The sequence below is a fragment of the Salvelinus alpinus genome, chromosome 37 (assembly GCF_045679555.1).
Source record: "Salvelinus alpinus chromosome 37, SLU_Salpinus.1, whole genome shotgun sequence".
In the NCBI taxonomy this organism is placed as follows: domain Eukaryota; kingdom Metazoa; phylum Chordata; class Actinopteri; order Salmoniformes; family Salmonidae; genus Salvelinus; species Salvelinus alpinus.
Window position 1 is genome coordinate 698,062 of NC_092122.1, and position 14,424 is coordinate 712,485.

The window sequence follows — 14,424 nt, forward strand, 5'->3', positions numbered from 1 at the left end:
TTATTCCATCCCTTTACTTAGATTTGTGTGTATTAGGTATTTGTTGTGGAATTGTTAGATTACTTGCTGATATTGCTGCACTGTCGGAACTAGAAGCACAAGCATTTCGCTACCCTCGCAATAACACCTGCTAACCATGTGTACGTGACCAGAACATTGCTCCTGGGAACATAGCCCATACAACTACACCTGTGAGGACATGTCAAAATCTTATCTCTTTCCCCAGCATCAGAAACATGGGATTTCCGTCAGAAGTTCAAAGAGGGTCCCTTCTTTCTTTTTCTCTTTCTGTTTTTTCCTTCTTTTTTTTTTTACCTGTATGGCTGCACTAAAACTATGCTACAGATGTTTGAATATAGCCCGGGTGCATCTTCTGCAGGTATTTCGAGATGTTTTCATTTCTGTCAGCCGTTGCCATGGGAGCTTTATGGTTGAATAAAGAAAATGCATCATTCTCACCATGGCTACAGGCACACATCGACATGTTATTTATTGAGAAATGTTCCTTTTTTAAATGGTTTGATTGTGAATGCGTTATGAGAACATTTGTATGACTGCAATCACGGTCTGAGATAAATAGGGGAACATGTCTGTGTTTTCTTTTCCAGTTTATCTCATCAAAGCCTTCAATGACGTTGAAACTTCAGGTGTAAATCAATGGTAGCCAGAGCCATATTTCTCTGTATATGGTTCTGATTGATGGTGGCATTTCAATAATAGAAGATAATTGGTTTGCTCTTTACAAACGTCACAGTTTTTCAGTGGTCTTTCCTGTCAAGTTGCACACAGCAACCAATACAGTCCTGTGTACTAGGACCATCTTTTGCTCTCTTTTCTTTAATACATTTTTACATTTTATTTACCCCTTTTTCTCCCCAGTTGGTAGTTACGGTCTTGTCCCATCGCTGCAACTCCCGTATGGACTCGGGAGAGATGAAGGTCGAGAGCCATGCATCCTCCGAAACACAACCCTGCCAAGCCACACTGCTTCTTGACACACTGCTCGCTTAACCCGGAAGTCAGCTGCACCAATGTGTCGGAGGAAACACTGTACCACTGGTGACCATGTCAGCATGCGCCCGGCCCACCACAAGAGTTGCTAGAGCACGATGGGACAAGAACATCCCAGCTGGCCAAACCCTCCCCTAACCCGGACGACGCTGGGCCAATTTTGCACCGCTTCATGGGTCTCCCGGTCTCGGACAGCTACGACACAGCCCAGGATCGAACCAGGGTCTGTAGTGACGCCTCAAGCACTGCGATGCAGTGTGTTAGACAGCTGCGCCACTCGGGAGGACCTTTTCGCGCTCTTTTCTATAAACGTGGTCTATACTAAACCTACAGTAAAACAGATCTCTCAGGATGTAACAGGCATTTTCCTCTATGATACAAACATTTGTTGTGAAATGGCAAAATGGCACTGCAGACAATCTCTCGTGGACAGAATACGTAAACATAAATGGTACAAATGACGCAAAATTTTTGTTCTGGGTTAACTGAGATTACTGTGGACATAGCAAGTGCAGTGTAGGTACTGTATGTGTACTGTGTGGGATGTTTCCACACTCCTCAGATCACTTCCTTCACAAACATTACAAATTCCTCACGTGCAGATTATGTCACCTGTCTATTCATAACGGCAATGCATAAACATTACATTTCATGGACAAATTACAATCTATATTTTTGTTGTATGATGAGTTACTGTATGTTTGATTTTCTTACAATAGCAATACTGTAACATCTTTTGGACTAAGTACACATAGCAGTACTAATACTAGCTACTGCATGTAGCCCATAAAATATCTGACTCTGAAGGCAATACTTTCTTTAGGACCCCGAAGGCAATAATTCTGCTGACAGAAAAAAAACTAAAAGCTGCCCCACCTTGATACATTGCACAATATTGTCTTACGCTTTCGCCAATATACCTGGACAATGTCTAGAGTGTCTTGAAATGTTTCTAAGAAATCCGATTTCAAACAATTAAGTGGTTGAGAATACCTGAGCGAGAGAGAGCGAGAGAGAAAGAGAGAGAGAGAGAGAGAGAGAGGGAGAGGGAGAGGGAGAGGGAGAGGGAGAGGGAGAGGGAGAGGGAGAGGGAGAGGGAGAGGGAGAGAGCCTTGTGGGCAGGCTCTAGGTTTCCCTCTATTTAAAATGCAATCATCACCCTACTTGTCATCTGTGGGGCTTCTGTCTCTCTTGTCTGTCTCTCTTGTCTACTACACTACAACTATCACTTACTGGAACAGGCACAGTGACAGACAGGGTCAGCTACAGACAAGCCACCTGCCTCACACAGCTAGAGTACAAAAGCAAACCAGCATACCTGAAAGAAGACTTTGAAACTTTGAAACAGACTTCAGAACTATAGTGAGGTCGCAGGACTGGGAGTGAAGAAGATGATTTCAACTATTATATTGATGGTGTCTCTCTATGGGCTCTCCCTGGCCCAAGGGGAAGGAATGGAGAGGATCCAGGACTGTAAAACAAGATGCTCCAAGGTAGGAAATCACTCTTCCTGTATCTTTCTGAGGAAAAACTTTTTAATTTTCAAACACTTCTCAAGTGTCTATAAGCTGCTATCACTTTGAATACTACTGCTAATATTATTACTATTGCTTCTAAAAACTGACTATAGCTTAACTACAAACAGAGCATACTGTGCTGTTAACAATAGTCCGAAGTGAGAGTAGTGTTTGTCATATCATGACCAATAGGTTGTAGTGTCAGTGTATCATATTTACTCTCTTGCACATAATAGAACCTTGATATCATATTCCCCATATATTCTGAGCAACCATGGCAACCAAACAAAGTTAAGGATTATAATGATTCTGTGGAGTTGTTACACCATTAGAGTTTATCACATCATTTGGCAGTGGCTCTGACTATACTATGACTGAACTTTCACGTTTAATACAGTGAAACACAGTGGCTGAGTGTAGGACACGAAGAGTTATCACTTAGGTGTGTTGACCGTTTGAAACTTCAATATTGTGATGTAGTGTAAATATTACAAATCGACCCTATATCACCCACTGGATAGATTCTCAACTGGTGGTTGGAGACCCAAATTGGGTTGCGGGAGGCTTTGAAAGGGTAGCTGTGTTTTTAAAAATCTTTATATAATATATTTATATGAAATATATACTCCATTCTGAACTTTAATGACTAATCCCAGAATCAGATATAAAGTGTATAAAATTATAAAAAAACGATTTAACTTTGAAAAATCACATGCAGTATTTTAAGAGCTACAAAATGTAGGATCTTAATTTGATCCCTCTTCTGTTGCTGAGAACGTTCCATGAAATGCAGACTTGTAGTGTATTCAAGGTTTAAAAAGAATCCTAAATTTAACAATTTCCACTTTAAAATGTCAGACTGGTTTTGCCCAAACGAAAAATTTATCAACCGCTACAAAAAATGTCCATGAATTACAATCCACATAATAATTTAAATTTCCTGTTGCTGCAGGACTATTTTCCTGCTGTACTGTAGCAAACTTTATCAAATTAAGATCCTACATCTGTATTAGCACCGCTAACAAATTTGGTTGATTTTGTGATCCCAACATTCATCATCAAGAATATGAGTTATAAAATAGTTATTTCTGGTTGCTTGTCAATGTTATCTGGCTAACTCATTGATCCTGCTTTGTAGTATACTCCTCTGTTAGCTTGATACTTTCTGTCTATGTTTGCGTCAGAGGCTGATGGGAGGAGCTATAGGAGGACAGGCTCATTGCAATGGCTTGAATGGAATAAATGGAACACTATCAAACACATCAATCATATGGAAACCACATTTGACTCCGTTCCATTAATTCCATTCGTTACAATGAGACCATCCTCCTATATCCCCTCCCACCAGCCTCCTCTGGAACCATTAAGCTATTAAAAAAATATTGAAAACAATAATTCAATGAAATGTTGAATTTGGTCAGCTACCTTCAGACTAGTCTCGGAGCGAAACAACCAACATGTATGTGTTCGTGAGAGACTTACCTTTCAATAGAGGGGTCATATTAGTGTGTATCCCAAACTGTTCGGACGCTACAGACAGAAGTATGCAGATCGGCTGTACCGACTTCAGACGAGTCCCGTGATGCTAGTGGGAGTTGTAGACCAAAACGGAGAACACCATCGTGTTCGTGAGAGTCTCATCGTTCCATAGAGGGGTATTTCCATTCGGATGCTACAGACGTTTTCGTGGGAAGACCGAGTTTCGGGATGTCTCATGGTCTGAAAAACACAACTTTAGCACTGCCAACTTTCACAGCAGATGCTGGTCTCAGAGCATTTCGTATTATTATATTATGTAAATCTGAGCGACCTCATTTAGTATGATATGTTACATTTCAAATGTTATGTATTAATGAGCAAATGTCCATCAACCATTTTGTATGATATGTTACGAATTACAATTTGCAAAATGTACAATACTTTACTAATTTGCAAAACGTATGATATGTTACGAATTCTAGCTAGATGGCTAAAGTTAGCTAGTTGGCTCACATTGGCTAGGGTTGAGGGTTAGGGGTTAGAGTTAAGGTTAGAGTTTAGAAGTTAGATTAAAAGGTTAGGGGAAGGGTTAGCTAACAAGCTAAGTAAATTCAGCAAAAAAAGAAACGTCCTCTGACTGTCAACTGCGTTTATTTTCAGCAATCTTAACATGTGTAAATATTTGTATGAACATAACAAGATTCAACAACTGAGACATAAACTGAACAAGTTCCACAAGTCCCTGATAAAAGGAGGGGTCAAAATCAAAAGTAACAGTCAGTATCTGGTGTGGCCACCAGCTGCATTAAGTACTGCAGTGCATCTCCTCCTCATGGACTGCACCAGATTTGACAGTTCTTGCTGTGAGATGTTACCCCACTCTTCCACCAAGGCACCTGCAAGTTCCCCAACATTTCTGGGGGGAATGGCCCTAGCCCTCACCCTCCGATCCAACAGGTCCCAGACGTGCTCAATGGGATTGAGATCCGGGCTCTTCGTTGGCCATGGCAGTACACTGACATTCCTGTCTTGCAGGAAATCACACACAGAACGAGCAGTATGGCTGGTGGCATTGTCATGCTGGAGGGCCATGTCAGGATGAGCCTGCAGGAAGGGTACCACATGAGGGAGGAGGATGTCTTCCCTGTAACGCACAGCGTTGAGATTGCCTGCAATGAAAACCAGCTCACTCAGATGCTGTGACACACCGTCTCAGACCATGGACACTCCACCTCCAAATCGATCCCGCTCCAGAGTACAGGCCTCGGTGTAACGCTCATTCCTTTGACGATAAACGCGAATCCGAGATAAAACCGTGACTCGTCAGTGAAGGGCGCTTTTTGCCAGTCCGGTCTGGTCCTGCGACGGTGGGTTTGTGCCCATAGGCAACGTTGTTGCCGGTGATGTCTGGTGAGGACCTGCATTACAACAGGCCTACAAGCCCTCAGTCCAGCCTCTCTCAGCATATTGCGGACAGTCTGAGCACTGATGGAGGGATTGTGCGTTACTGGTGTGACTCGGGCAGTTGTTGTTGCCATCCTGTACCTGTCCCACAGGAGTGATGTTCGGATGTACAGATCCTGTCCAGGTGTTGTTACACGTGGTCTGCCACTGCGAGGACAATCATCTGTCCGTCCTATCTCCCTGTAGCGCTGTCTTAGGCATCCCACAGTACGGACATTGCAATTTATTGCCCTGGCCACATCTGCAGTCCTCATGCCTCCTTGCAGCACTCCTAAGGCACGTTCACGCAGATGAGCAGGGACCCTGGGCATATTTATTTTGGTGTTCTTCAGAGTCAGTAGAAAGAACTCTTTAGTGTCTTAAGTTGTCATAACTGTGACCTTAATTGCCTACCGTCTGTAAGCTGTTAGTGTCTTAACGACCGTTCCACAGGTGCATGTTCATTAATTTTAATTAATTCATTAATGTTTATGGTTCATTGAACAAGCATGGGAAACAGTGTTTAAACCCTTTACAATGAATATCTTTGAAGTTATTTGGATTTGTACGAATTATCTTTGAAAAACAGGGTCCTGAAAAAGGGACCAAAAGACTCTCTGGTCTGATCAAACCAAAATTGAACTCCTTGGCCTGAATGCCAAGCGTCACGTCTGGAGGAAACCTGGCACCATCCCTACGGTGAAGCATGGTGGTGGCAGCATCATGCTGTGGGGATGTTTTTGAGCAACAGGGACTGAGAGACGAGTCAGGATCGAGGGAAAGATGAAGGGCGCAAAGTACAGCGAGATCCTTGATGAAAACCTGCTCCAGAGCGCTCAGGACCTCAGACTGAGGTGAAGGTTCACCTTCCAACAGGACAACGACCCTAAGCCCACAGCCAAGGCAACGCAGGAGTGGCTTCGGGACAAGTTTCTGAATGTCCTTGAGTGGCCCCGCCAGAGCCCGGACTTGAACCCGATCAAATATCTCTGGAGAGACCTGAAAATAGCTGTGCAGCAACGCTCCCCATCCAACCTGACAGAGCTTGATATTATCTGCAGAGAAGAATGGGAGAAACTCCCCAAAAACAGGTGTGTCAAGCTTGTAGAGTCATAACTACAACTCAAGGCTGTAATCGCAGCCAAAGATGCTTCAAACGAAGTAGTGGCTAAAGGCTCTGAATACTTATGTAAATGTGAAATGTATTTTTGCCCAAAAATGTTAACCTGTTTTTGCTTTGTCATTATGGAGTATTAGGTGTAGATTGACGAGGGTAAAAAAAACAACTGTTTAATACATTTTTGAATAAGGATGTAACGTAAGAAAATGTGGAAAAAGTCAAGGGTCTGAATACTTTCCGAATGCACTGTATGTGTCCCCCCCCAAAAAATGCATATCTTCTTACTTTTGCCAAGCCAATCAAGACCCTGATTGATGAACAACTGATCCATTCACAGTTCTTTGTCTGTTGGCAAGGGATACTTACACATGATCACATCGTTCATGTGTAATTATTATTCAACACATTTGAGTGTAATTTTAACAGAGCTGAGATTTACTTCAACATGCATTCACCCAATTGCTTACACCTATCAAGTTGTTTTTGATCTACCCTAGTGCGTCTGGGTTAGAGTTTCATCTGGACAGGGCCTAACTATACTGGCCCAATAAGCACAGACAGACACCCTAGAGAAATCCCTTATTGGGACAGTGGTTAGGGCGTTCGTCATTGACGCCGCTGACCTGGGTTTTAGACCCTCTAGGGGAGTCACCCCACTGTCACATTCTTAGCCATATACTTTATGTTAATGTCATTACTTGGCAACAGTTACAGCATACTTATCTGATCTTATTAAAATGAGTTTCTCATTGAAAGATGGGAATATGTAGGATTACCCCTTGAGCATGAATTTTATATAGCGGAGCATTTTACCAAGATGGCATAGCAGTCAGACGTCCTTTGTCCTCGTCTTGTCGTGTCCCGTATATATATATATATATATATATATTTACACCTTTCTTCGCATATCTTTTATATATTTTTATTTTCCAAAAACTCAACTTCAGAACACTTTCCTGCAACCCGCCTCACCAATTTAAAAAAAAAAAGTTTTATTTACCTCAAATCTGAAATCCACAATAGAAGCTAGCCAGAAGCTAACCAGAAGCTAACCAGAAGCTAACCAGAAGCTAGCCAGAAGCTAACCAGAAGCTACCCAGAAGCTAGCCAGTTTACTGGCTAACGTTAGTATTTCAGCTAACCACGGTTTGTGGTCATCAGCTATTCCTTTAGCTCGAAAATCTATCGCGACTTTTGTACAACGCGACTCAGACAAAAACATCCCGGACCTATTTTTCTCCATATCCCCGGATTTCAACCGCAAGCTCTGGACATTTACACCTTGATTTCGCAGCTAGCTAGCTGCTACCCGAGTGACTATTGGCCTACGTCGATCCCGGAGCAAACATCAATTATTCCGGAGCTAGCCAGTTGAAGAGTTCCATCAGCCACTCCTGGGCTACAATCACCTATCTGGACCAGTTTTACTGCCAATGCGGAGCTCCACCGGGCCTTCACGACTGGACTACCGACATTATCTGCCCGAGGGAGTTATCCAACTGGCACCTCCGTAGCGACGTTACCTGAACGCCCATCTGCGGTCCACTAATCGTTAGCTGTCTTATCGGCTGCTATCTGAATAAGTCTATCGGACAATTTTTCTTGGGTCACTATAACTATATCTATTTTGCCAATTGGATTGATCCCCTCTACCACACGGAACCCCACTAATCTACCGACGGAAACGCACGAGGTGGCTAAAAACAGACCTCCATCCTATGCTAGCTCGCTACCGATGGCCCGGCTAGCTGCCTGAATCGCCGTGACCCCAACCAACCTCTACTCACTGGACCCTTATGATCACTCGACTAAGCATGCCTCTCCCTAATGTCAATATGCCTTGTCCATTGCTGTTCTGGTTAGTGTTTATTGGCTTATTTCACTGTAGAGCCTCTAGCCCTGCTCACTATACCTTATCCAACCTTTCAGTTCCACCACCCACACATGCGATGACATCACCTGGTTTCAATGATGTTTCTAGAGACAATATCTCTCTCATCATCACTCAAAACCTAGGTTTACCTCCACTGTATTCACATCCTACCATACCTTTGTCTGTACATTATACCTTGAAGCTATTTTATCGCCCCAGAAACTTCCTTTTACTCTCTGTTCTAGACGTTCTAGACAACCAATTCTCATAGCTTTTAGCCGTACCCTTATCCTACTCCTCCTCTGTTCCTCTGGTGATATAGAGGTGAATCCAGCCCCTGCAGTGCCTAGCTCCACTTCTATTCCCGAGGCGCTCTCTTTTGATGACTTCTGTACCGTAATAGCCTTGGTTTCATGCATGAAGCCTCCTCCCTAAGTTTGTTTTATTCACTGCTTTAGCACACTCTGCCAACCCGGATGTTCTAGCCGTGTCTGAATCCTGGCTTAGGAAGACCACCAAAAATTCTGACATTTTCATCCCTAACTACAACATTTTCAGACAAGATAGAACGGCCAAAGGGGGCGGTGTTGCAATCTACTGCAAAGATAGCCTGCAGAGTTCTGTCCTACTATCCAAGTCTGTACCCAAACAATTTGAACTTCTACTTTTAAAAATCCACCTCTCTAAAAACAAGTCTCTCACAGTTGCCGCATGCTTTATACCACCTTCTACCCCCAGCTGTGCTCTGGACACCATATGTGAACTGATTGCCCCCCATCTATCTTCAGAGCTCGTGCTGCTAGGCGACCTAAACTGGAACATGCTTAACACCCCAGCCATCCTACAATCTAAGCTTGATGCCCTCAATCTCACACAAATTATCAATGAACCTACCAGGTACCACCCCAAAGCCGTAAACACGGACACCCTCATAGATATCATCCTAACCAACTTGCCCTCTAAATACACCTCTGCTGTTTTCAACCAAGATCTCAGCGATTACTGCCTCATTGCCTGCATCCATAATGGGTCAGCAGTCAAACAACCTCCACTCGTCACTGTCAAACGCTCCCTGAAACACTTCAGCGAGCAGGCCTTTCTAATCGACCTGGCCGGGGTATCCTGGAAGGATATTGATCTCTTCCCGTCAGTAGAGGATGCCTGGTTATTTTTTTTAAATGCCTTCCTCACCATCTTAAATAAGCATGCCCCATTCAAGAAATTTAGAACCAGGAACAGATATAGCCCTTGGTTCTCTCCAGACCTGACTGCCCTTAACGAGCACAAAAACATCCTATGGCGTTCTGCATTAGCATCGAACAGCCCCCGTGATATGCAACTTTTCAGGGAAGCTAGAAACCAATATACACAGGCAGTTAGAAAAGCCAAGGCTAGCTTTTTCAAGCAGAAATTTGCTTCCTGCATCACAAACTCAAAAGTTCTGTGACACTGTAAAGTCCATGGAGAATAAGAACACCTCCTCCCAGCTGCCCACTGCACTGAAGATAGGAAACACTGTCACCACTGATAAATCCACTATAATTGAGAATTTCAATGAGCATTTTTCTACGGCTGGCCATGCTTTCCACCTGGCTACCCCTACCCCAGTCAATAGCACTGCACCCCCCACAGCTACTCGCCCAAGCCTTCCCCATTTCTCCTTCTCCCAAATCCAGTCAGCTGATGTTCTGAAAGAGCTGCAAAATCTGGACCCCTACAAATCAGCCGGGCTAGATAATCTGGACCCTTTCTTTCAAAAATGATCTGCTGAAATTGTTGCCACCCCTATTACTAGCCTGTTCAACCTCTCTTTCGTGTCGTCTGAGATTCCCAAAGATTGGAAAGCAGCTGCGGTCATCCCCCTCTTCAAAGGGGGGGGACACTCTTGACCCAAACTGCTACAGACCTATATCTATCCTACCCTGCCTTTCTAAGGTCTTCGAAAGCCAAGTCAAGAAACAGATTACCGACCATTTCAAATCTCACCATACCTTCTCCGCTATGCAACCTGGTTTCAGAGCTGGTCATGGGTGCACCTCAGCCACGCTCAAGGTCCTAAACGATATCTTAACCGCCATCGATAAGAAACAATACTGTGCAGCCGTATTCATTGACCTGGCCAAGGCTTTCGACTCTGTCAATCACCACATTCTCATCGGCAGACTCAACAGCCTTGGTTTCTCTAATGATTGCCTCGCCTGGTTCACCAACTACTTCTCTGATAGAGTTCAGTGTGTCAAATCGGAGGGTCTGTTGTCCGGGCCTCTGGCAGTCTCTATGGGGGTGCCACAGGGTTCAATTCTTGGACCGACTCTCTTCTCTGTATACATCAATGATGTCGCTCTTGCTGCTGGTGAGTCTCTGATCCACCTCTAAGCAGACGACACCATTCTGTATACTTCTGGCCCTTCTTTGGACACTGTGTTTTAACAACCCTCCAAACGAGCTTCAATGCCATACAACTCTCCTTCCGTGGCCTCCAATTGCTCTTAAATACAAGTAAAACTAAATGCATGCTCTTCAACCGATCGCTGCCTGCACCTGCCCGCCTGTCCAACATCACTACTCTGGACGGCTCTGACTTAGAATATGTGGACAACTACAAATACCTAGGTGTCTGGTTAGACTGTAAACTCTCCTTCCAGACTCACATCAAACATCTCCAATCCAAAGTTAAATCTAGAATTCACTCACGCTGCCAAACATACCCTTGTAAAACTGACCATCCTACCAATCCCCGACTTCGGTGATGTCATTTACAAAATAGCCTCCAATACCCTACTCAATAAATTGGATGCAGTCTATCACAGTGCCATCCGTTTTGTCACCAAAGCCCCATATACTACCCACCACTGCGACCTGTACGCTCTCGTTGGCTGGCCCTCGCTTCATACTCGTTGCCAAACCCACTGGCTCCAGGTCATCTACAAGACCCTGCTAGGTAAAGTCCCCCCTTATCTCAGCTCGCTGGTCACCATAGCAGCACCCACCTGTAGCACACACTCCAGCAGGTATATCTCTCTGGTCACCCCCAAAACCAATTCTTCCTTTGGCCGCCTCTCCTTCCAGTTCTCTGCTGCCAATGACTGGAACGAACTACAAAAATCTCTGAAACTGGAAATACTTATCTCCCTCACTAAGTTTAAGCACCAGCTGTCAGAGCAGCTTACAGATTACTGCACCTGTACATAGCCCATCTATAATTTAGCCCAAACAACTACCTCTTTCCCTACTGTATTTATTTATTTTGCTCCTTTGCACCCCATTATTTCTATCTCTACTTTGCACATTCTTCCACTGCAAATCAACTATTCCAGTGTTTTACTTGCTATATTGTATTTACTTCGCCACCATGGCCTTTTTTTTTGCCTTCACCTCCCTTATCTCACCTCACTTGCTCACATTGTATATAGACTTATTTTTCTACTGTATTATTGACTGTATGCATGTTTTACTCCATGTGTAACTATGTTGTATGTGTCGAACTGCTTTGCTTTATCTTGGCCAGGTCGCAATTGTAAATGAGAACTTGTTCTCAACTTGCCTACCTGGTTAAATAAAGGTGAAATAAAAATAAACAAATAAAATCTCTCCATTGTCTTCTTGATATCCACAACATATACCATGTATATCATTAATTTAAAAGTTCAAGAATGGATGCAGCGATTGCGGATGGCCCCTTTAACATATTGTGATTTTTGTGATTTGTAGTATTCTGTAGCAATTTGTCTGTTTTTCCACATTAAAATTTGGAGATGGAATAGTTGTATATGTTTTGGGTATAACTGGTATCATCATTGCTTAAAATGGCAAATGTGAGAAAGTACAGACATGCTACTGTAAATAAACATTTCTGAGAGTATGGCAACCATGTTCTGGGTACGTTTCTGTTAGAAGCAACACTACCACCTAGGCCTTGTTTCGGCAACAAATTCGGAACGCTACAGCTAGAAATGCAATGATGAAAGCTGATGTGATTCCTAATCAGACACGTTTGTTCCACATGTGGTGTTGATTTCAAAAAGACAAGAGTTTTCTTTCAGATGCTCATCTATCTAGAATGAGAAACCCATTTTAATTAGATCAGATAGGTGTGTTGTAACTGTTGCCAAATGATGACATTAACATATATTGCTAAGAATGTGAGAGTAGGTTGACTCCCCTGACTTCAAAGTATGTTTCTTTCTGGACAGACCGCAATTTCTGATACCATGATGTATTCTGATCAACTGGCTTGTTCTTGTCAGGAAACTAAATATCACATTTATCAGATAATATACTGTACCTGGCCAATACAACAGATCAAAGATTTTAAAACCAAATTCCTAGTTACTGCACTTTGCCTTAGTAGGGCAGAATAGAGAAAGCCCTTAAATTGTTGGAAATAAGTAAAAGATGAGAGAATAGTCAAATTAACTGATGACTGACACAGGCATGGTGGCGTAAAAAAGATATGAATGGTGTTATGAGTTCAAATCCCAGGTGAGAACATGTTAAATAATAATGACTGTGTAAATGAACATGCACAATGTAATCATGTTTGTCAAATTTGTAAGTGAAAAGCATTGTGTGTGTCAGTATCCATAACCTTGCCAATAGACAAAAAGAGCTGTGAATGGATCAGTGGTTCACCAATCAGGGAATTGATGGGCTTGGCAACAGCAACAATGTGTAATTACATTTTTGGGGGGGAGACTTTTCTTTGGGACAATCAGGCGATGTCCTGACAACTGATACACAAATGTTCCTGCAATTCTCTCCTAACCCTTAGAAAACTGGACGCAAATGTTCTTGAAACTTCCCACGAAACACGTCAAGAACATTGTTGTATATTCTGAGAACATTGTAACCACATTCTAGAGAAGTTATGTTTGACATTGAGGGAATGTTCTAAAAAAAACATTCTAAAAAGGTTCTCAGAACATAATGTACATAATGTACCCCTAACTAATGGAAAACTGGACACAAACATTAGGGGTAACGTTACAGAAACGTATTCTCTCCCTAGAATTGTTAGCTGGAATAGTGGCCAGCGGGGCTTGTTTGTTTGTACTGTACAGCTGGGGTTGTGAGTACTCTGTTAAGTGTATAATGTGTATAAGTAGTATAAAGTGTATATCAAGTGCATAAATAAACATCTTACAGTGTCTTTCATCTTCTCTCTGCAGGGCCTCCAATGCAAAAGTAAAACCCACTGTGAGTGCATTACAATATACCCATTACAAACAATGTTGTTATACTCTGTGTGTGTGCTTGATTGTGTTGACAATGACACTATGGTAAATCTTTGATGGTCCTGTGATCAGATATAAATTGATGTCTGAAATACATTTACAATACAGGGATCCAGTTCCGATGTTTGTGGTATGTGTGGTCTGAGTGATACAACTTTTGCAGGTTTGTTCATTGAAGCATGGACCCCCCGTACAGTACAATAGTCATAGTCCAAGTAAACGCCTCGAGCTGGAGTGAACAGAAGCAGCGTGTCCACAATAACACATAACAAAAGTCAGATTAATCAGTGGCTAACTTCAACAGCAGCTCCCCACAACTCTATCTTCCACAAGTTAAAGAAAGAGCATAACAGCTCAGGCAGGAAGGGAGAAAGAAAGAGATATATCTCGCTATTGTTATTCTACTGCTGCTCTTTAGTTACTTGTTACTTTCATTTATTACTCATTCATTTTTAAACATGCTTTGTTGGTTAGGGGCTCGTAAAAAAGCATTTAACTGTAAGGTCTACCTACACCTGTTGTATTCGGCGCATGTGACTAATACAATTTGATTTGATGTCTATCATCTGATGAAGTAGTAGTCAGGGCTTTAGCATGAAGAATGAGTAGAGTTGACTCCTTTCTTGTCATTACATTGCTGACTATTGGATATTGCTGGTTGTTGTATATTTGTATACATTTGTCCTGAAAGTTTTGCTCTTTTGAATGTGAGTAAGATTTCCAATGAATTTATTATGGAAAAAAGCT

The 14,424-nt window shown here is 42.6% G+C and overlaps 1 protein-coding gene across 1 annotated transcript in view; it reads left to right on the plus strand.

The window, feature by feature from the left end:
- Positions 1-2,153: 2,153 nt before the first annotated feature.
- Positions 2,154-14,424, plus strand: part of il17rel (interleukin 17 receptor E-like) — a 51,546-nt gene continuing 39,275 nt past the window's right edge. Inside the window, exons 1-2 of the mRNA XM_071386903.1 lie at positions 2,154-2,504; positions 13,612-13,639. Of these exons, the coding sequence (XP_071243004.1) occupies positions 2,403-2,504; positions 13,612-13,639 (130 nt within the window). The 5' untranslated portion in view covers positions 2,154-2,402. The remainder of the gene's footprint in view (positions 2,505-13,611; positions 13,640-14,424) is intronic.